General features: G+C 52.4%; 2 protein-coding genes and 1 long non-coding RNA gene across 11 annotated transcripts; 2 read left to right on the top strand and 1 right to left on the bottom strand.

The window, feature by feature from the left end:
- The first annotated feature begins 457 nt into the window (after positions 1–457).
- H3-4 (H3.4 histone, cluster member) lies at positions 458–3,000 on the top strand. The gene has a single exon (XM_074038524.1). It carries the CDS (start codon positions 1,610–1,612, stop codon positions 2,018–2,020), a length of 411 nt encoding a protein of 136 aa, XP_073894625.1. The 5' UTR covers positions 458–1,609; the 3' UTR covers positions 2,021–3,000.
- A 2,037-nt stretch (positions 3,001–5,037) lies between these two features.
- Positions 5,038–20,486, bottom strand: LOC123575229 (uncharacterized). The gene is made up of 3 exons (XR_012434036.1): positions 20,417–20,486; positions 18,792–18,878; positions 5,038–5,355 (listed from the first exon to the last, which is right to left on the bottom strand). It is a non-coding gene; the product is annotated as an uncharacterized lncRNA (long non-coding RNA).
- TRIM17 (tripartite motif containing 17) lies at positions 10,829–20,525 on the top strand. Of its 9 annotated transcripts, XR_012433917.1 has the most exons (9): positions 10,829–11,173; positions 12,453–12,921; positions 13,656–13,751; positions 16,251–16,481; positions 18,015–18,037; positions 18,143–18,246; positions 18,664–18,842; positions 19,878–20,151; positions 20,402–20,525. XR_012433917.1 is itself a non-coding variant. In XM_065532187.2 (8 exons), exons 2-8 carry the CDS (start codon positions 12,493–12,495, stop codon positions 19,926–19,928), a joined length of 1,113 nt encoding a protein of 370 aa, XP_065388259.1. In that variant the 5' UTR covers positions 10,829–11,173; positions 12,453–12,492; the 3' UTR covers positions 19,929–20,525. The 9 variants fall into 9 exon arrangements, 7 of the variants coding, with proteins under 7 accessions (XP_065388259.1, XP_065388258.1, XP_065388256.1 ...); XR_012433919.1 differs by lacking the exon at positions 18,143–18,246; XM_065532187.2 differs by having other exon boundaries at positions 19,878–20,525.
- The last annotated feature ends 26 nt before the right edge of the window (positions 20,526–20,551 follow it).

Below are 20,551 nucleotides of genomic sequence, written 5' to 3'. Positions count from 1 at the left end.
AGTATAGGGCCCACCTCTGCTTCTGGTGAGGGCCTCTGGCTGCTTCTGCTTATGGTGGAAGGTGAAGGGGAACCCATGTGTGTGCAGAGGTCACAGGACTGCACAAGAGAGGAAGCCAGAAAGAGAGGGGAGGGGAGTGCCAGGCTCTTTTCAACAACCAGCTCTTCAGGGAACCAACAGAGTGAGAACTCACCCTAAAGGAGGGCAGGACTCTATTCAGAGGGTGACACCTCCAGGACCCACACACCTCCCACTGAGCCCCGGCTCCAACTTTAGGGATCAAATTTCAGCTTCAGAGTTGGAGGAGATTTGGAAGCTTCCACCTTCTGGTCCTTGATGATAAGAACGTTCCCTTCCTTTTACTATAAGAACATCTTTCATAGGGGAATTCTATTTCTTGCCTTTAAGAAACAACAAGAAACTCAGAATGATCTTCCTACACCTGCCTCTATTTTTTTTTTTTTTTAAGTGCCTTTATCTCAAAAGAGTTAATATGCCAGAAAGGCATATCTTTACCTTCTTCAGCATCCTAAGGCTCATCTGAGCCATACAGCAAAGGGAGTTCTTTGCAGGTCATAAAAAGTGGAAGATTCCTTTAACTCTGGTTGGATCCCAGAGCTGTATCACTGTGTAAAAGTGGAATGCCGGCTGGGCGCGGTGGCTCACGCCTGTAATCCCAGCATTTTGGGAGGCTGAGGCAGGTGGATCACGAGGTCAGGAGATCGAGATCATCCTGGCTAACATGGTGAAACCCTGTCTCTACTAAAAATACAAAACAAAATTAGCCGGGTGTGGTGGTGGGCGCCTGTAGTCCCAGCTATTTGGGAGGCTGAGGCAGGAGAATTGCCTGAACCCTGGAGGCGGAGCTTGCAGTGAGCCGGGATTGCGCCACTGCACTCCAGCCTGGGTAACAGAGCGAGACTCCGTCTCAAAAAAAAAAAAAAAAAGTGGAATGCCAGCTGGGCCTGGTGGCTCATGCCTGTAATCCCAGCACTTTGGGAGGCCGAGGCAGGTGGATCACCTGAGGTCAGGAGTTTGAGACCAGCCTGGCCAATATGGTGAAAACCCATCTCTTTGTGGTGGATACCTGTAATCCCTGTAATCCCAGTTACTTGGTAGGCTGAGGCAGAAGAATCGCTTGAACCTGGGAGGTAGAGGTTGCAGTGAGCAGAGATCGCGCCATTGCACTCCAGCCTGGGCAACAAGAGTTAAACTCCATCTCAAAAAATTTTTTAAAAATTAATTTTTAAAAAAAGTGGAATGCCACATGCTGGCTTTCGGAAGGCTCTTCCCACCCAAGTCATGAGGAAGGGAGAAGAGGATTGCTGAGGAGACACGAGGAAGCTTGTGCTGGAGAGAGATGATCTCCACCGCCGTGGCCTACCCGCATCAACCCTTCACAATGCTGGTGCTAGCTCTGGTGGCCACGACCAACAAGCACTAATATAAGGGAGAGGCGGCCGAGTGGCGTGCCCTGTGGACCAATCAGAGAGTAGGGGGCCATCACGCCACCTGAGGCCAGCCAATGAAAACGCGGCAAGCTCTATAAAAGCGGGCAATCAGCTGAGGTCTGGTCAGAGGACACGGCAGAGACAACAGTTTCAAATTCATGGCCCGAACCAAGCAGACTGCGCGCAAGTCGACGGGTGGCAAGGCGCCACGCAAGCAGCTGGCCACTAAGGTGGCTCGCAAGAGCGCACCCGCCACTGGCGGCGTGAAGAAGCCGCACCGCTACCGACCTGGCACAGTGGCGCTTCGCGAGATCCGCCGCTACCAGAAGTCCACTGAGCTGCTAATCCGCAAGCTGCCCTTCCAGCGGCTGGTGCGCGAGATCGCTCAGGACTTTAAGACCGACCTGCGCTTCCAGAGCTCGGCCGTGATGGCGCTGCAGGAGGCGTGCGAGTCTTACCTGGTTGGGCTGTTCGAGGACACCAACCTGTGTGCCATCCACGCCAAACGGGTCACCATCATGCCCAAGGACATCCAGCTGGCACGCCGTATCCGTGGGGAGCGGGCCTAGGAGGGCCATCTCGCCACCTGAGAGGTTGCGCAACGTTCACCCCAAAGGCTCTTTTAAGAGCCACCCACCTGGTCGGAAGAGTTGCTGTAGCAAGCCAGGCTCTTGGGTTTTGGGGGTTCCTTCCGCTGGCCGGTGCTGGCTTACCTAATTCTGATTAGGGTGGGAGGCTGGCGAATCCTGTGTTCACCCTGTCCAGTTAGGAGGCCAGCTACTCATGCGCGTTACCTCCCAGCCTGTCTCCAGTTACAAGTCCAGCTAGTCGTGTGTGGTGCTAACTTGGTCTATCCCTTTAGATAAGAATCATGGTTGGTCTGTTTGGGGACGGGGTGTTGAGGGTAGCGTAACTGGCCTATCTCCAGTTAGGTAAGCAACCCCAGCTAGTTGTGTCAACTCAGCCTATCTACAGTTAGGTTGGAAGGCTGGCTGGTCTTGTGTGTTCTCAGCTCAGCCTCTTTCAAACTGTTACAAGTCCTGCGTGTGTGTGTGTGTGTGTGTACACACAGCTTCTTTCCAGTGAGGTTACCAGTCCAGCTAGTCTCCTACCTAGACAGCCTGTTAAGGCCAGCAAGTAGTATGTGTTATCTTGGCCTATTTTCAGTTAGAAGTCCAGCTACTTCACCAGCGTGGCAGCTCAGGTCTGTAATCCCAGCACTTTGGGAGGCCAAGGCGGGTGGATCACCTGAGGTCAGGAGTTCCAGACCTGCCTGGCCAACATGGTGAAACCCCATCTCTACTAAAAAGACAAAAATTAGCCAGGTGTGGTGGCACATGCCCGTAATCCCAGCTACTTGGGAGGCTGAGGCAGGAGAACTGCTTGAACCCAGGAGACAGACGTTGCAGTGAGCCAAGATCATGCCACTGCACTCCAGCATGGGCAACAGAGCGAGACTCAGTCTCAAAACCAAAAAAAAAAAAAAAAAAAACAAAGTCCAGCTACTTGTGTGTGTTAACTCAGCCTACCTCCTGTTAATTTAGAAAGCTGGCTAGTTGTATATCTTGTTAACTTGGGCTATCTCCCATTAGGTTAGAAGGCTGGCTAGGGGTGTGTGTGTGTGTATGTGCGCACGTGCACGTGTGCCCATGTGCACACACATATGTAGCTGTGATGTTGGCCCATCTCCAGTTAGAAGTCCACGTCATTGTATGTGTTAACATACCCAATCTCCCATTCAGTTAAAAGGCTGGCTAGTCATGTATGTTGTTAATTCACCCTATCTTCTGTTAGGGTAGATGACTAGCTAGTTGCGTGTGAGAAGCGCAGCCAGGCATGTGCATTGTTAATTCAGCCTAAGTGAAATCAATACTGGGAAACCCCAGCCTAAAGTTCAAAGAGGGCACTCTGCCCTGGAAGTCAGCTTACTGAGCAGTCGCAGACAGGGGTGGCCCATGTGCCCGGCACTTTGAAACAGGCTTCCCAGCGCCACAAAGTAGTCTGGCAGTGCTCTGGGGATGAGAGACACAGAGACCAACTTGCTGAGAAATCCTACAGCTAGGGCAGCAGGCCACAGATCCAATAGTAGACTTATGTCGGGAAAACCTGAGGATGGCTGTGAGGATAAGGATGTAGGGATTGTCTCCCTCTGGTACAGGTTGGAATCATTTATTTGTTAAAGGCTTTATTAAACTGAATGAAGCCAAGCACTACCCCATGCTGGGATCATGGAGGGAATAAAATCCATTTCCTGTGGGAATAAAATCCAATCCCAGAATGGGCTGCTGCCCACTCTGCTTTCAAGGTGCTTATGCTTGAGTGAAGGGGGCCTGTATTGTGTGTAGAAGCAATGATAGTAAAAGATGCTCTTAAACATAGCAAGGGGTGTGCGCAAAACGCTATCAATAGGCAACAGTGGATTTTATAAGTCTCTTTGAATCCAATTTATAGCCTGTAGACTCAAAATTCAAAAGCTTCATCAATTTATTAGTACACACACAACTGAACATCATACCTTTTAAATCTCAGGATATATTTAAACTTATGAGTGCCAAATCCTTGGAGAGCTATCCAGAAAGCCTAGAATATTCAGGGAGAGCTGTGTTCTGGTTTTGAAAGTCAGTTCTGACTTTCAATACTAGACTCTTTTGGGATAAATTTAAGTTTTCCCTTTTTGTTTTTTTTGTTTGTTTGTTTGTTTGTTTGTTTTGAGACGGAGTCTTGCTCTGTCACCCAGGCTGGAGTACAGTGGCCTGATCTCAGCTCACTGCAAGCTCCGCCTCCCGGGTTTACGCCATTCTCCTGCCTCAGCCTCCCGAGTAGCTGGGACTACAGGCGCCCGCCACCTCGCCCGGCTAGTTTTTTGTATTTTTTAGTAGAGACGGGATTTCACCGTGTTAGCCAGGATGGTCTCGATCTCCTGACCTCGTGATCCGCCCGTCTCGGCCTCCCAAAGTGCTGGGATTACAGGCTTGAGCCACCGCGCCTGGCCCCTTTTTGTTTTGTTTTTTCAGAGACAGGGTCTTGCCATGCTGCCCAGGTTGAAGTGCAGTGGCTATTCACAGACATGAGCATAGTGGCCAGCCTCGAACTCCTGGGCTCAAGCCATCTTCCTGCCTTAGCCTCCCAAGCAGATAAAGTTCAAGTCTTCTATACTTTACAAAGCCCTTGTCCTGATAAAGTCTTGCCCAGTGGTGGAAAGCTAAACCTATGTAACCTTGCTGATGATCTTGCTGGGCAGCCTGGAAGGAGCAGTAATTTGGGCAGCTAGCTACATTTACGTAACTGGATGCAGATAATGCATTCTTGACAGGATCATGATCAAGCTTTGCCTTCTGTAGGACACCAAGCCACTTGAGCAGCCCCCTGTCATTCTGGTCTTTGTATGAGAACAGAGCCTAAGTTTGGCAGTGTGGCACATGCCTGTAATCCTAGCTACTGGGGAGGCAAGAGGATAACTTGAGCCCAGGAGTTTTTGAGGCCAATCTGGGCAACAGACCCTGTCAAAAACAACAACAACAAAACAAAACAAAGAACAAAACAAAAAAACAACAACAAAAAACAAGAGCTTGGTCTTATATGTTCCTTGTTTTCACTGTTTAATGGAGTGGATAGTGCACGAATTGATGCCCTATAAAGATATAACAAGGCAACACAGGGCAATTTGTACATCAGAACTGACTGCTGAGGACCTAAGGTGAGGAGCTAAGGAAAGAAGTTTAGACACAGGAAGAAAGTAACCGAAGTCTTTCTGGGTTGTGTAAGTGGGTATTTGAGGAAGCCTTTCCAGCCAGGCATGGTGGTTCATGCATGTAATTCCAGCTTTTTGGGAGGCTGAGATGGGAGGATTTCTTGAGGCCAAGGAGTTCAAGACCAGCCTGGACAACATGGCAAGACTCTGTCTCTATAAAAAAATATAAAAATTAGCTGGGCATGATGGCATGTGCCTGTGGTCCTAACTACTTAGAAGGCTGAGGTGGGAGGATCGCTTGAGCCCAAGAGTTCCAAGTTACAGTGAGCAGTAAGCAGTGATCACACCACTGCACTCCATTCTGGGCAACAAAGCCAGACCCTTACAATTACAATCAACACCTTTGCTTCTGTATCCTGCGAGTCCTAATGATGTGGGATAGTAACTGAAATGTGGTATCTGTTCACCATGTACTCAACTCTTCGAGAGCATATACACTATGGAGACAGCCTGAGCATGCAGTCTATAAAAGTGGAATGAGTGGTTCTAAATATCCAAAGGTTAAAATTCCATAAATAAACAACAGAAAGGAGAGTTAGGCATTAAGAGATAGTGCCGCAGACCTTGGTGGACTGAACAAAGGAGGACAAATGTGGGAATAAAGACAAAGACAAAAGAGTATATTTGGATAAAGGGGTCAGGGGGCTCCTTGCTTCTAGTGAACAAGGGTCCTGAGCTGCTAGAGCCCTTCATATTTATTGAGTAAAGGAGATAGGGAGAAGGGGGTGGTTGTGGTCAGCTGCTTGACTTAGTGCAGGCCTGCATGACTACATTCTTTGAACAGTAGGCTCCAGATGTCCCAGAAGATAACCTCAAGGGGCACAGAGCCAGGGAATGAGGCCCTCAGTGTACCTTCTGGCAGCAGACACAGATGCGAGTTTGCCCACATCCTGCATTCATGATAAACAGTTTGCTGTTTAATCATATAGCTTCTAGTGGAGTGCTGAGTTGGTCACGACCCTCAGATTTTCGGCTCCCAACAAGATAGCAGAATATACCTCCCCAAAATATGCAGATTTGATATAAGAATTATTTTGAGCTGAAGGCACTTGAAGAGCAGTAGGTGTAAGAAGGGCCCTCTGGCCCCTCTTCCTGAAAGCAGGTGATGAACCCTCCATGGGAAAGGTGCTTGCCTCTACCAGGGGGAGAAACAGCATGACTAGGCATGGGGACTGAAGTGCAGTGAAATGTGTACAAACAGGCTTTGTTAAAATAGCTCTTAGCACCGGGTAGAGTGGCTTACGCCTGTAATCCCAGCACTTTGGGAGGCCAAGGCAGGCAGATCACCTGAGGTTAGGAGTTCCAGACCAGCCTGGCCAACATGAAACCCCATATCTACTTAAAAAAAAAAAAAATCAGCTGGGTGTGGTGGTGTGCACCTGTAGTCCCAGCTACTTGGGAGGCTGAGGCAGAAGAATTGCTTGAACCCAGGAGGTGGAGGTTACAGTGAGCCACGATCACACCACTGCACTCCAGGCTGGGTGACAGAGTGAGACTCTGCCTCAAACAAACAAACAAACAAAAATAGCTCTTACCTTCCTCCAGCCTCCCTGGGTATTCCAGTTGCTTTCTCATAATTACTACCCTTTATCCATCCAGTGGATAAGCACTTAGGCCTAACTGCTCTTGAGGTCTTCATTTTGCTGTGAAGGCTCCCATGTACATGTAAAAGTAAAACGTATATGCTTTCTCCCGTTAATCTGTCTTCTTTCATTTTAGTCTATGCAGGCTGCTATAACAAAATGCTATGGGCTTGGTGGTTAATAAGTGACAGGACTTTATTGTTCACAGATCTGGTGGCTGGCAAGTCCAAGGTCAAGGTGCCAACAGATTCAGCTTCTGGTGAGATCCTGCTTTCTGGTTCACAGACAGGGCCTTCTCACTGTGTCCTCATGTGGTGCAAGGGGTAAGGGGAAAATAAATCTCTGGAAGGGCACCAATCCTATTCATGAAGGCTCCACCCTTATGGCATAATTACTTTCCAAAGAACCCCATCTCCTAACACCATTACCTTGGAGGTGAGGATTTCAAAATATGAATTTTGGAGACAAACATTCAGTTCATAACAATCTGGATTTGTTTTTCTGTGACCCAGTGGACTCTACTGTTGAGGAGTCTGAATTGAAGACATAAAGAGGCCATAGCTCTCTCACCCTATTTTCAGGAGCCCCTCTTCTTTTCTGTTTAATTCAGCACATTTTAAATTACATGAGCACTTAAATTTTGCTCTCTAATCTTTTCTACAATGTTAATAACTTAGTGGGGCTACATTCAATAAGGGCAAAGGATATTTACCTTGTAACAGTGTAAGTAAGACTTGTGTTTAAAGACTGACATTGCTGATCCTTTGCTTAAATAATTAAAAAAAAAAAAAAAAGACAATCCACAGCAGTAGTATACAATTTAAGAATTCCAAAAGGATATATAGTGAAAATTGAGTCTCCCTCAATTAGGGGGTTCCTCAGTCCTTAATTTCCCTCATCAGATGGAGTTTCTTGTTTTTCAAGAGATACATATACAATAATTGTTTACCTAAATAGTAGCAAACTACATATATTCTACATCCTGCCTTTTATTAAACCTAACAATTTATCAAGACATGCAACTGCTATCTGATTTTTTTCTTAATGACTTGAGGATATGAAGGTTGTTCCAATTGTTTTATCATGATGATAGATTTCTCACCCCAATAACCAGGTGAGCCTAAAGGAGCATTAATAATGAGCATCTTGGGCTGATGCCACATTTTAACAAGTATTTGTTGAATTCCCCCACATCATGCTGGTATAGGGGGGAGCCTGTGAATTAAACTGACCAAAGACAGACAGGAGAAAGGCATCCACATTGTATTGATCTTAATATTTTTATGTGCATGGGGTGTACAGGAAAGAAGTGAAAACCCAAAGAAGTTGTTAGGCTCAGCTGCTTGTAACCCATTTGTAACGAAGGGTGACAAATTGTCAGCAGGTGACTAGGGCATGTGTGGTGCTATGCGAGATATATATATATATATATATTCAATTTCCCCCCTAATTCTGTGATTCTGTTTTCCCAATTGAAGGAAACTTGCAGCTCACAATCCCCTCACTGATGCAAATGACAGGCAGAGGATTGGGTAGGGGTGGAGAGTGTGAAAGGAGAATAAATCTTGGGCCCCAAAATCACTAGCTAAAAGGAAAAGTCACGCTGGGAACTGCTTAGAGCAAACCTGCCTCCCATTCTATTCAAAGTCATTCCTCCGCTCACTGAAATAAATGTATATCTGATGGCCTCTTTTGGAAAGGCTAATCAGAAACTCAAAAGAATGCAACCATTTGTGTCTTATCTACCTATGACCTGGAAGCCCCCTCCCCACTTCCAGTTGTCCCGCCTTTCTGGATGGAACCAATGTTCATCTTACATACATTGATCGATGTCTCATGTCTCCCTAAAATGTATAAAACCAAGCTGTGCTCGGACCACCTTGGGCACATGGCTGTGTCATGGGCGTGCGTCCTTAACTTCGGCAAAATAAACTTCCTAATTGAAACTAGTCTCAGATATTTGGGGTTCACAAGGGTAATTCACTTAATCACCCAGTGTGCACAGCCAGCCTGCACCTGTCAGCACACAGACCCCTTTCTGTATGCGAGTGATGAGAGACCACGGAAGAAACACTCTACCAAGTGAGCCCAGGGAAAGCCAGCCATCTATGCCTGTGGCCAGCTGCCTACACCCGCACACCCAGGAGACTGCAGAACGGTGCCTCTTAGCCTTCAAGGCCCTGTTTTCCTGTCTGCCTGCATCCCCTGTGTGGGCCAAGCCTTAGTTTCTTCATCTGTTCTCTCTCCCCAATCCCAAGACTCTGACTTGGGGCACACAGGCCTCTGGCCCCTTTTCCTGAAAGCAGGAAATGAACCCTACATGTGAAAGGTGCATCCCTCTACTGGAGGATGAAGCATCATGACTAGGCATGGGGACCCAAGGCCAGAAGAAATGGCCACCATCCAGGACCTGGGCACGGCTGGGGGCGGCATTTTGGCTGAAACAGTAAGAGACTTTTTTTTTTTTTTTTTTTTTTGAGACGGAGTCTAGCTCTGTTGCCCAGGCTGGAGTGCAATGGCCGGATCTCAGCTCACTGCAAGCCCCGCCTCCCGGGTTCACGCCATTCTCCTGCCTCAGCCTCCCGAGTAGCTGGGAGTACAGGCGCCCGCCACCTTGCCCGGCTAATTTTTTTTGTATTTTAGTAGAGACGGGGTTTCACCGTGTTAGCCAGGATGGTCTCGATCTCCTGAACTCGTGATCCGCCCGTCTCGGCCTCCCAAAGTGCTGGGATTACAGGCTTGAGCCACTGCGCCCGGCCAGTAAGAGACTTTTAAACCAGAGTAACTCCATCTTGTATAGACGCTGGGTAAGATAAGGCTGAGAGCTGCTGGGCTGCATTCCCCAGAAGTTAGACATTCCAAGTCACAGGATGGGATAGGAGGTTGGCACAAGATACACATCATAAAGACCTTGCTGATGAACCAGCATGTGGTGAAGAGGCCGGCAAAACCAAGATGGCGACCAGAATAACCTCTGGTCATCACGACTGCTCATTATACGCTAATTATAATACATGAGCATGCTAAGAGATACCCTCACCAGTGCCACAACAGTTTACAGATGCCAAGACAAGGTCACACTTACCCTATATGGTCTAACAAGGGGAGGAACCCTTAGTTTCTGGAATTGCCCATCCTTTTCCTGGGAAACTCATGAATATCCCACCCCTTATTTAGCATATAATCAATAAATAGCCATAAAAATGGGCAACCTGCAGCCCTCCGGGCTGGTCTGCCCATGGAGTAGCCACTCTTTATTCCTTTATTTTCTTAATAAACTTGCTTTCACTTTACTCTATGGATTTGCCCCGAATTCTTTCTTGCCTAAGATCCAAAACCCTCTCTCAGGGTCTGGATCAGGACCTGTTTCTGGTAACAAAACCACCTGGGGTGTCAGCAAGACCCACCCTGTCCCCCCTCGCCCCAGGTGACCTGACCTGCCAGGTGGTCCCTCCAAACCGTTCCGCCCACAGGATTGGGACGCCCCTCTCTGGACCCTCAGCTTGATGCTGACTGCCCACCATGTGGGCAGACCTGGGGGCTGGCTGCTCCTGGGGACCCCCTTCATAGCTTCTCAACCGGCACTCACTCCTGCTGCCTCGCCCCCACCCCAGCCCCCACAAACTCCTCTCCATCCCCTACCCATCCCCTACCCCGACCAACTTAGCCCCCACCTAACCCTCCAGCCCGGGGCTCGTGAGCCCTCCCGCAGCCCCAACCCCAGGTTGAGAAGCCTCTTCCAATCCCACTCCCCGGACCCTGACGCTCGCATGGCTGCCCCTTGCCCCACCAGCTGTCCCCATTCCACTCCTAACCCCCAAGTAACCCCCCAACTCCCATCCCCCTCCACACTCCCTTAACCTCCCCTAAAAATCCCACCCCAGGCCAACAAGACTCCTCCCTTCGCTGGGCTGTGAACCACATCCTCCCCACCGCCCAGTAAGCTCCCCGCTGCGCCCTCCCCTGGCCCGTCCTGAGCCTCCCACCCCCGCCACCTTCCTTCCCCAAATCACCCCCAACCTCTCCTAAGAGGCGCCGCCCCCATCCCGGCCGACGCTCTCTCCCTTGCCCAGCACTCCCCTTCCCCGGCTCCCACCGCCCCACCGCTGACGCCACAAAGCCCCTGGACCGCCCGACCCCACGCCCCCACACCCCCACGCCCCGGGCCCGGCCGTGGCCCCCTGGACTTCGTGGGGGCAGAGCGCTCGGCCGGGTGCGCTAGGCGCTGTGCAGGGCCCCCCCGCGGTGAGTACCCCCGCCTAGGCCACCCTCCTGTGGTGCCTGGGCTACGACTTAAGCCTAACCCGGTCCTCCTCGCCCTCCAACGCCCGGCCTTCCCGCCTCAGCCGGCCGCCGCGTCCCTACAGGGGCTAGCGCGCTTGGACAAGGTAACTCTACCGGGACCCTAGCGGACCAGAGCGGGAAGGATGGCCATCCCCGCAGCCAGAGCCAGAGCCCCACGCCCCCTGCCGCTGCCCCTGCCCGACTTCGGTGCGGGTGGACTGGGTGCCTCAGTTAGGGCTCTTGGGGGGAAGGAGGGGGCCGGCGCCGGGTGGTTGGCGTGCAGAAAGCTCCGAGAAAATGGAAGTGGGACAGAGCCGGGGAAGTCTGAGACCCCTAGACGCCTTCGCTTTAGGGGATGGCAGAAGGGAAGGGGAGACTCGTGTTTGCAGTGTAGACGCGATTTTCAATTCCCTTTGCCACTGGGTCCCCATAGCAACCCCGTGGCGTAGGCGGAAGGCTGTGACTCTCCATTGCCCGGGGTCGCGAGTGTTCAAATTGCAGGGGGCGTCTGTGTGCACGCTCGTGTGCCTGTGCGTGGGTACGCGCGCGTACCTGTGTGTACATGCATGCATGTGTACAGATATGTGCATCTGTGTCTGTGTGTGCTGTTTGTGGATGCGTGTTTCTGTGGATGCGCGTTTCTGTATGTTTGTACGTGTGTATTTGTGTGGTGTGTATGCGTGGGTGTGCGTGTGTATACATGCATGGGTATGTGTATGGGTGTGTGTTCGTCTGTGCGTGTATGCACGTGTTTGTGCGTGTGGGCACGTGTATGCACACACGTTTTTTCTGAACCCCACCTCACTAAAAGGAAGAGAGCTTCTTTCCTCTGAGAGCCCATCCCGTTTTCCTTTGGTGAACGGGGTTTTGTTAAAGAAAAAATTCTTCTGACGCTTTAAAGGCTCTTTAGTCAGGTTACTTGCAATGGGAGTGTTGGCCAGCAAAGCCCGCTGGGGATGTATGCGGGAATGGGAGTGGGGATCTGGGGGTGGTTAGTGGTTGGAAAGTGATTTAAGGGAAGGCTCCAAGGGTAGGGGCTTCTCCCTAAGCTGACCTAGCAGGCTGCTCCAGAAAGGCAGGTTGAAGGCCTAGAGGAGGAACTGATCAGATGTGGAGCTGGGGGTAGCCAGCAGCAGGCAGAAGTGGTCCAGGCCCAGTGGAGAGGAGAGGCAGAGAGGCCTGGCAAGCATTGGTCAGGGAGGGTCTGTGTAGTTTCTGGGGAGGCATCTGTGTCGGTTATTGACAAGGCTAAAAAATGATGACTCTGGACCCTCTAACTGGACGGCAGTCCTAGCCCTCCTCTGTAAAGGCAGGCTGTACAGGAAGGTTGCACACTGCCAGCACCCAGAGCATGGGCCCGCTCCCTCCCACCTCTCTCCACAGTCCCTCAACTTGGGAACCCGCCTCGTGTCTCCCAGGAGCCATGGAGGCTGTGGAACTCGCCAGAAAGCTGCAGGAGGAAGCTACATGCTCCATCTGTCTGGACTACTTCACAGACCCTGTGATGACCGCCTGTGGCCACAACTTCTGCCGCGCGTGCATCCAGCTGAGCTGGGAGAAGGCGCGGGGCAAGAAGGGGAGGCGGAAGCGAAAGGGCTCCTTCCCCTGCCCCGAGTGCAGAGCAATGTCCCCGCAGAGGAACCTGCTGCCCAACCGGCTCCTGACCAAGGTGGCCGAGATGGCACGGCAGCATCCTGGCCTGCAGAAGCAAGACCTGTGCCAGGAGCACCAGGAGCCCCTCAAGCTTTTCTGCCAGGAGGACCAGAGCCCCATCTGTGTGGTGTGCAGGGAGTCCCGGGAGCACCGACTGCACAGGGTGCTGCCCGCCGAGGAGGCAGTGCAGGGGTACAAGGTGGGCCACAGGTCAAGGAGAGGAGGCATCCAGGGGTCAAGGTGACCCAGATCATGGGGGAAGGAGAAGGTGTCCAGGGACAAAGTGGCCCAAGTCAGGGGCTGGGGAGGGGGCATCCAGGGAACAAGGTGGCCTGGGGCTGGGGAGTGTCTGTGGGGACAATGTAGGCCTACACTGTATGATGCAGGCATTGCAAAATCTTACCTCTCCTCTCTTATAGTATTTTGGGTGGCCCTGAGAACCAAACTGATTTGAGACAGATGAGCAGAAGCAAAGCACTGAATTTCATTCCCTATAAGCTTTCCATGACCCAGGAGTCCCTCCTGAGGAGCCGGAGGCCCATGGAAGCATGTTAGAGCCAAACACATACCTGAGGAGGATGAGGGTTAGCTTAGCAGGGTCCCTTTGCACAGATTTCTCTGGTTTCGGCTTTCCTGCCCTTGGTAAGAACATGGCTTTCCTCCTGGCCTAGGGCAGGCCTATCCGGCATGGTGGGCTGTGCCTTCTGCTCTTAGGAAGGCCGAGGATCACAGCAATTCTTACACCTGCCCTTTTTTAAGTGCTTTTAACTCAAAATAATCCAAGGTGGCACATTCTGGGTGATGTATTTTGATCCCCTGCCCCTTCTGAGGAGGGTCTCTGGGGTGGGTGCAGTTTCAGCAAGCACAACTGTACTCTAGGCAGGAGGTGGGCAGATCACTGATCCCAAATCCTGCGGTTTGTGTGTCCCACAGTTGAAGCTGGAGGAGGACATGGAGTACCTTCGGGAGCAGATCACCAGGACAGGGAATCTGCAGGCCAGGGAGGAACAGAGCTTAGCCGAATGGCAGGTGGGTGTCTGGGGCCGTCCAGTCCCTTTCCTGCTGCTGCTCCATCTTCCTTCGTTTACATGTCTGTGTCTGCCTGTGGGGATATGCTGCCTCAGTGGCAGGAAAAGAAAAAAGCTGCCTCCACCCTTCTAGGTTCTATGGCTGGCCTCAGAATGAAACTGATTTAAGACAGATGAACAGCAGAGAAAAAGATAAAAAGGCAATTTTAAATTACAGATGCCCACATAGGGTGGGGAGAAGGGACCTCAAAAATCAGACTTAAAGAGGCAGCCAGAGGGTGGGGGCTCAGTACCACAAAGGAGGCAGCCAGAGGGTGGGGGCTCAGGAGGCAGCCAGAGGGTAGGGGCATAGGTCGGCACCACAAAAGAATAGGGCTTGGAGCCTCTGGGCTGGGGAGGCAGATAATGTTGGTTAAGTATTTAAGCAAGTGTCTCAGGTGAAGAGTTGTTTTTGGGAATCTTCCTGATGTAGATGCCTTGACCACTGGAAATTTCCTTCATGAAAGGGCACTTTTTTATTTTTATATTTTTGAGATGGAGTTTCACTCTTGTTGCCCAGGCTAGAGTGCAATGGTGTGGTGTTGGCTCACTGCAACCTCTGCCTCCCAGCTCCAAGCAGTTCTCCTACCTCAGCCTCCCAAGCAGCTGGGACTACAGGTGCCCGCCACCATGCCCGACTAACTTTCATATTTTTAGTAGAGACGGGGTTTCACCATGCTGGTCAGGCTGGTCTTGAACTCCTGACCTCAGGTGATCTGACTGCCTCGGCCTCCCAAAGTGCTGGGATTACAGGCATGAGCCATCACGCCAGGCCAGGCACTTTATTTTTTTAGGCAGCTGATGGGGGAGGCAAACAGGTTTTCCTGCTTCTGCGGGTTCTCAATGGCCTTTAGTTCACCCTAATCCTAATGCCTGTCAAAACACAAAATCAAAACAGATTTAGAGATGTGGAGCGCAGTGATGCGATCATTGCTCACTGCAGCCTCAAACTCCTGGACTCAAGTAATCCTCCTGCTTCAACTTCCTGGGTAGCTGGGACTACAGGCACTTGCCACCAAGATTGGCCTTTTTTTTTTTTTTTTTTTTTTTTTTTGTAGAGACATGGTCTTGCTATTGCCCAGGCTGGCCTTGAACTCCTGAGCTCAAACTATCTTCCTGCTTCAGCCTCCCAAAGCACTGGGATTACAGGTGTGAGCAACTGCATCCAGCTAAGAGGAAAGATTTATTTGTAAGGCCACCGAGTGAGGAGGGAGAACAGCTCTTAAACTCGCCTCCCGAGTGATACAGCTTAGGAGTCTTTATGAGCTAGGGAGGCAGGGTGGTCCAGCAGGCCCATTCTGTGCAGGTGTCTCTGGGGTGCATGGCATTTCACAGGACACAGGTACCAGAAATGGCAGCCTTAGCATGATCTGAGGTTGGAAGTTTTGGCCCTCTGACATCAAAAGGCCACCTCGGGCACTGGGGCCAGTCCACTTGAAGGGCAGATGGTCTCAACCAGTTTCAGCTGGACAGGAGCTGCCCCACGTTCCTGAAGCGACCAGTCCCATGGTGACCTATGAATATTATCTATAAAGCAGCCAGTGAAGGTTGGTCAGCATTCAGAGGCACGGCCTTCAGCTTCATGGAAATAGGAAAAATAAAGTAACAAAAAGCAATCAGGGCAGGCTGACCTGATCAATGAACCCCTTGGTTTCATTAGCACCAGTGACTCCATTCTGGTTGGGTCTGGTCTTCTGGGACCCAGCACAGGAGCCCAGTTCAAAACAGTGGCCCCTGACCATCACTTGAGCCCAGGAGTCCGAGACAGCAGTGAACCATGATCATGCCACTGAACCCCAACCTGGGCAACATAGCAAGACCCTGTCTCTAAAAAAAAATTAAAAATTAGCTGGGCATGGTGGTAGTGACACATGTCTGTAGTCCCACTTACTTGGAAGGCTAAGGTGGGAGGGTCACTTGAGGCCAGGAGGTCAAAGTTGCAGTGAGTTGTGGTTGTGCCACTGCACTCCAGCTTAGGCAACACAGCAAGACCCTGTCCCTACACAAAATTTAAAAACTAGCTGGATGTGGTGGTGCATGCCTGTGGTCCCAGTTACTCAGATGACTTGAGCCCAGGAGGTTGAGGTTGCAGTAAGTGCCACTGTACTCCAGCCTGGGCAACTGAGCGAGACTCTGTCTCAAACAAAACAAAAAACAATGGCCACCCATAAATTTTGTTTAACATGCCCAAGAGGCTTATTTGGGGGTGAACATTCTGAACCTCCTCAGAGCAAGGGTGCGTGGGTGTTTGGATGTGTGGAAGTTGCAGTTTGGGGCTCAGAGGGTTACACTCAGTGTATCACAGGATAGCAGGGGTGGCGGCCTCTGTCACAGTTCCTGGTCCCCAACTAAAGCTCAGGTTGCTGGTGATCTGTGGGTCACCAGGGCCCTGGGGAGAGGTGCCAGCATCCCTGGAGCCGAGCCACCTGCTGGCGACATGCCGGGCTTCTCCACCCTGCAGGGCAAGGTGAAGGAGCGGAGAGAACGTATTGTGCTGGAGTTTGAGAAGATGAACCTCTACCTGCTGGAGGAAGAGCAGAGGCTCCTCCAGGCTCTGGAGAGGGAAGAGGAGGAGACTGCCAGCAGACTCCGGGAGAGCGTGGACTGCCTGGACCGGCAGGGTCACTCCCTGGAGCTGCTGCTGCTGCAGCTGGAGGAGCGGAGCACACATGGGCCCCTCCAGATGCTGCAGGTGAGCTGGTGGGCTTGGCAGGCACGGGGGGATGTGAGCTCTGACAGGCATGGGCAGCGGGGGCTGAGCTTGGGGAAGAGGCAGCCAACAGGAAAGGGCTGTTAGCTCCCCAGTCTCCTAGTCCTGGAGGCTGTGTGGCTGAGGCCAAGGTGTGGGCAGGCCTGGTTCCTCCTGAGCCTCTCTCCTGGACCTGAAGATGCTGTCTCCTCCCCATGTCCTCACAGCATCATCTCTCTATGCATGTCTGTGTCCTAATCATCTCCTTCTATAAAGACACCAGTCAGACTGGATTAGAGCCCACCACAGTGACCTCAACTCCCTCCTTAAAGATGCTATCTCCAAACACAGTCACATTCTGAGGTCCTGAGAGTTCAGGCTTCAACCTGTGAATTTGTGGGGACACAAGTCAGCCCCTTACAGGTTCCAACCTGAGACAGTGTCCCCATTTCCTTCCAAGTCCAGAGAAGTGGCTTGGACACCTAGCAGCCAGGTGCGGCTCTGGGACAGCGACTCCATGTCTCAGTGTGGGGGAGGCACACTGTCCCAGGAGTGAGTTGTGTGGCAATGGGAGTGGGGAGGTGAAGCAGCCAGCCTGCCTGCCGGGACCAGCTTGTGTGCCATGGCCCTGGAGAGGGGGCTTGATTATGGCTGACGAGACGCCATCTCTACAAAAACTTAAAAATATTAGCAGGGCATAGTGGCATGTGCCTATGGTCCCAGGACTTAGGAGGCTGAGGCAGGAAGATTACTCGAGCCCGTGAGTTCAAGGCTGCAGTGAGCTATTGCACCACTGTACTCCAGCCTGGGTGATGGTGAGATCACATCTAGGGAAAAAAAAAAGAAAAGGGAAAACAAAGCAGCCTGTTCACAACCCACTACATTGGTTTGCTGACCAACTGAGAGGGGAAAAGCCCCTGCAGCTGGTAGAAGAGTGCTCCTATGAGCAGAGGGCCAAGTGCGTCACCTGCATGAGAGTCCCTGCCAAGAGTTAGGGTCACGCTCTGGAAACTAGAAATATGGCCTTTGGAAAACAAGTCCCTTATAGCTTCCAGGCCAGAGAAGTGAACAGTGATCTCTTTAGGGAACTCTGAATCCCTAAAGAGGCTACAGAAAATCCTCAGGTGGCTCAGTCTGTTACCCGCCGCCCTCCCTCCCCAAACCGCACCCAATTGCGCCCTGACCCCATTCCTGCTGGGTGGGCCACAACCACCTGAAATGGGAGAGAAGGGTCAGTGTCGAGTGGCCACTTGCCTGGAAGGGCTCCCTCCGCCTCTTCTGAGTTGTAGGACCTCAGGTGTGTGACCGCGGGCTGACAGGGTAGCTCAGCTTAGGTGAGGCACTGGGGGCTTTGGTAGTAGTGGGAACCAGGGCAGTGGGGAAGGCTGAGGAATTCCATGAAGCTCAGTTGTGGGAAGGGAATGCCCAGGGGACAGGACGGGTCTTGCCCTAAGACACGGACAAGAAGGGAGCAGGGACGTTGAAGTGAGCCAGGAGCTTGGCTCACTCCCTACCCTCTGTCCCTGTCTTTTGCAGGACATGAAGGAACCCCTGAGCAGGTATGTGGTCCCCTCAGGCGGGGGTGGGGGCAGTGGCAGTGGTGGGCCAGAGGGGACAATAAGATTGTGGGACCAGGGGAGTCAATAAGACTGTGCCCACTGGAGGAAGAACAACGTGAGTGTGCAGTGCCCAGAGGTTGCCCCTCCAACCAGACCCAGGACTGTGTGCAGGGTTCCTGGACAGATTGAAGTGCTAAGAGGCTTTCTAGGTAAGTGGGCACCCAGGGCCGGGACCTCTGACCCAGGATCTCTTGGCGATGCCCCACTGCACCCCCCAGCCTCGGAAGCCATCAATGGGGGGGGTCTGCAAGTGCACTGCCTGGTGACGGTGACTGGCTATTCACTGTGCCTTCGTAGGGCGGTGTTACCGGTGGTTCTAATTCATGGGCTGAAGCTTGTTGAGTTCCCAGTGGTCCCTCTGCCCAGCCCCCTGTACCTTATTGCCACCAATACCCACACACAGTTGGGGTGTGGAAGCATCAAGTAACCCCAGATTCACAGCAGGGGAGGCCTCTGAGTTAGGGGACCATTTGGCCACATCCACCACTAGGGCCCGGGTGCTCCCACCGTTGACCCTGAATGCCCCACACCTTTCCCCATCTCTCCGCTGCCATGCCCATCTACAGAGGATGTGGTGCCTGATGCCACCTCCGCATACCCCTACCTTCTCCTGTACGAGAGCCGCCAGAGGCGCTACCTCAGCTCTTCGCTGGAGGGCAGCAGGTTCTGCAGCAAGGACCGATTCATGGCTTACCCCTGTGCTGTAGGCCAGACGACCTTCTCCTCTGGGAGGCACTACTGGGAGGTGGGCATGAACATCACCGGGGATGCGCTGTGGGCCCTGGGTGTGTGCAGAGACAACGTGAGCAGGAAAGACAGGGTCCCCAAGTGCCCCGAAAATGGCTTCTGGGTGGTGCAGCTGTCCAAGGGAACCAAGTACTTATCCACCTTGTCTGCCCCAATCCCGGTTATGCTGATGGAGCCTCCCAGCCATGTGGGCGTCTTCCTGGACTTCGAGGCCGGGGAGGTGTCATTCTACAGCGTGAGCGATGGATCCCACCTGCACACCTACTCCCAGGCTACCTTCCCGGGCCCCCTGCAGCCTTTCTTCTGCCTAGGGGCTCCGAAGTCTGGTCAGATGGTCATCTCCACAGTGACCATGTGGGTGAAGGGATAGAGATGCAGGCCGGGGAACTCGGGCATTGCCCCTGGCTCTGCAGAAGGTGTGGGCCTTCTGCTTACTACAGGCCACCTACCAGGGTTCTCTGGCATCAGGCTGGCAGCCATTAGACATGCAGGGGGGTTTCTCAAAGTCTAAATATAATTGTGATTAAAACTGTCAAACATTAAGAGGGTATATATTGACAGATGCTTCCTAGAGGAAACTTTTGAAAGCCCCTGCATTCTGAGTGGACCATTTCTAAATCCATATCTATACACCAGGAACAGCATGGTCACGTTTTCTTTAGCCACGCCCCCGCCCCCACTTTGGAATGGCACAAATCTGTGGCTCCCAGCCGCCCCCAGGGGTTTAGGTTACTCTGTCAAAGAAGCAGAAATATCCTATGGGGGGGAGGAGCGGGGTTGGTTAGGTTGCTCTGTCAGGGATGGTCCGAGGTTGCCCATGGAAATGTCCTATGCATCCTATTGGGTCCTTCGAAGGGGGAAAATGGGAAAGGCTGAACCTCTAAAAAGCCTCAGAGCTTCCCACTGCCATCCCTTTCGACCCCCGAAGCTGCATGAGCAGGGGCAAAATCCCAAAGAGGTTAGGATTTATGTAGGGGCCTCCTTTCCACAACGCCCTTCCCTTTTCTAAGGAATCCCCCACCCACCCCTGCAGGGTCAAGCACTAGCGCGGCAGAATTCCGGAGTCAGCGTACTCCTACCTTGACAAGGCCGGAGTGTCTGCGCGAGGGGCTGCCTGGAACAGCGTGCCCCTTCGGAGTGGTTCCCGCAGGGAGAATGTGGGCCTCCTGGAGGTCCTGGAGAGATGCCCCCGTCGCATCCCCCAACTCCAATCATTCTGACCTTGGCCTGCCAAGGCTGTGAGGGCTGGGCCTTCCGAGGATACCCGCCCTAGGAAGCACGGGCTGAGGGCTGAGGACGCACTAGGGGTATGGCGAGGGGCTCCAATGCCTCAGGCTGCGGGCTCCCTTAGTCCTTGCAGTTGCTTCCGTGTGCCCCGCCCTGAGCCCCCATCCTTCCTAGCTCCGCCCCCTGCCCCATCTCTCCCCGATAGCCCATTCTGTGTGCCCTATCTCTTCTCCTTGCCCCGCCCCCTGCTCCATCCCTCCCCTGCGCCCCGCCCCCTGCCCCTATCCGCCCCCTGTCCCCATCCCTCCCCTGCGCCTCATTCCTCCCCAGGGCAGGGGTAAAGACCTCGCCACAGGAACCGGAGCGGTGGGGACGCCAAGTCAGCAAGTGAACGCTCTCCAATTCCATCCCGCCTGCGGGCCGCGTGACGAGCAGCGGCCAATCGGAGGCAAAAGCGGGTTGTTCCAAAAAAAAAAAAAA

Source organism: Macaca fascicularis, chromosome 1, assembly GCF_037993035.2.
Source record: "Macaca fascicularis isolate 582-1 chromosome 1, T2T-MFA8v1.1".
NCBI lineage: Eukaryota > Metazoa > Chordata > Mammalia > Primates > Cercopithecidae > Macaca > Macaca fascicularis.
This window is presented reverse-complemented; position numbering and strand designations above follow the sequence as displayed.